The sequence below is a fragment of the Hibiscus syriacus genome, unplaced genomic scaffold, assembly GCF_006381635.1.
Source record: "Hibiscus syriacus cultivar Baekdansim isolate YM2019G1 unplaced genomic scaffold, ASM638163v2 tig00116937_pilon, whole genome shotgun sequence".
Taxonomy (NCBI): Eukaryota; Viridiplantae; Streptophyta; class Magnoliopsida; order Malvales; family Malvaceae; genus Hibiscus; species Hibiscus syriacus.
This window is the reverse complement of record NW_024063475.1, coordinates 2,496,080-2,497,980: the sequence shown is the minus strand read 5'-3', so window position 1 is coordinate 2,497,980 and position 1,901 is coordinate 2,496,080. Positions and strand designations below refer to the sequence as shown.

Sequence of the window (1,901 nt, the reverse complement as noted above, 5' to 3'; positions counted from 1 at the left end):
AATCTGGACTGATTCGGATTGTACACTTGATTTTGATAAGTGAATCTCTCAACGGGAATTTTCTACGTACACAAGAACTCAAACTTAAAACTTATTTAATCGATATTAAAATACTTATCACTTGAACCAACCTCCGTCACACTTTTTCTAAACTTATTTTCTACGTACACACATTTTTTTAACGAAGAAAAAGAAAGACATAGGAAACTAAGATACATATAATCAATCATACATGACATCAAGTTATAATAAATGACCAGACATCTGTCACGGTTGTTTTCTTCACCAATCTCTTCCCTATTCAGTGCTTTTTGAGGGCAAAACCAGAGAGAAGAATCAACAAGATGAAAACCACAGCAGTAACGAAGGATGCCACCACGGCTCCGCTCACATTCTGGCAAAAATCACCGAATTGTTGGCATATGGCTAGCCAGTTCGTGTTCGGGTTCCCATTGTGAGCCAAGTACACTATGGCCGCCGCCGCTGCACCGGCCGCGGTCGTCAAAGTCAATGCAAACTGCATGCCATATACATCAATCGAAACTTAAATAATACTAATGTTTTTCATATGGGAAATGAATTTCCTAACATGCATGCCAAGCTTACAGTGTCCAAAATAAAGAGGAGGAGTCTAGGCGCAACCGCATGAGGGCGAACGATGGTGACTATGGAGAAAGGGAGGGAAAGGACGAGATATCCGCCAACTAGTGCCATTGCGATCACAAAAAACCTACAAAAGTAAATTCAATATATACATATATTTGATTATAATTCATACTTCCTTCACCTATATATAGCTGTGATCATAATAAAGTATATGTTAAATTTAAGCAACGTACATGAATGTGGGGAGATCATCATAACTGGCTTCGAACTGGAAGAATTGAGTGAAGAAAGGAAGAGTTTCATCACTGGTTCCCATGGTGGCAGCTGCAGCTAAAGCTGCAATAATGGCTCCTAGTCTGAGAAGGAAGTCGGAAATGCCCAACCCTTTCTTGAATCCGCTCTTTTGCTCCCTGGCAGTAGCAATGAGCGGCGCTTTGCCTTTTTCAACGGCGCTCGACTCCGGGACATTAATGGCTGAGTGATCTCCGCTCTTCATTATTTTTTTGGGAGGTAAAAGAGAGACGAACCTGGGGAGCTTTGCTTAATTAGATGAATGAGAGAAGTTGAAGCTTTGTTTGTGATGGAAACATGGGCTAATGGATGAGGCTTTTATAGAAGGTTGAAGACGATACATTTCTTTTGTTATCAATGGAGTAGGAGATTCTTTTGGCCTACTTTCTCCTTGTATTGTTGGAAATATTTAAAATATGTTGGCAATGAATCAGGTAGAGAGAATCTCAATGGTTATTCACATTCAATAGTATTAACCGATTTACACCTGTAAACTCAATTGTTCGAACTCGAATCTTCTAAGGAGAAAATGTTTTTATTTTATCATTAAAATTATTCAATGAGTTCTTAAAATTAGTATTTAAATTCATTTAAAATGGAGTAGGAACTTGTAATTAAGGTCAAATAAAACTTTGACAAAATACCAACTCACAGATCATGCCAATCCACTTTTTCAGTCAACCAAACCACCTGAACTCCCTAATCCAATATTCCCAAAATTGATTATAACATGTCAGAAAATAAAATTGCTACTTTTAGATTCACATAGTCAAACTTATCAAACACACATTCTTCAATGAAAATAATCGTGTACCTGCGGTAACGTTTGATACTTTTAGATTTTACGAGATGGAGCAAAATAGAAGTGCTTTTTTTATCGATTTGAATTTGGATCAAAACATGATGGACAATGTAGAATTCATCTCTTTTATCTTCACCTCAAAAATTGTGATGTGAACAAACAAGGTATGACAACTATCTCTGAAAAAAAGACATGCGGAAAC

The 1,901-nt window shown here is 37.2% G+C and overlaps 1 protein-coding gene across 1 annotated transcript; it reads right to left on the bottom strand.

The window, feature by feature from the left end:
- Nucleotides 1–282: 282 nt before the first annotated feature.
- LOC120188037 (casparian strip membrane protein 1) lies at nt 283–1,135 on the bottom strand. The gene is made up of 3 exons (XM_039191586.1): nt 840–1,135; nt 607–730; nt 283–517 (listed from the first exon to the last, which is right to left on the bottom strand). The coding sequence occupies exons 1-3, from the start codon at nt 1,100–1,102 to the stop codon at nt 302–304; spliced, it is 603 nt and encodes a 200-aa protein (XP_039047517.1). The 5' UTR covers nt 1,103–1,135; the 3' UTR covers nt 283–301.
- Between the last annotated feature and the right edge of the window lie 766 nt (nt 1,136–1,901).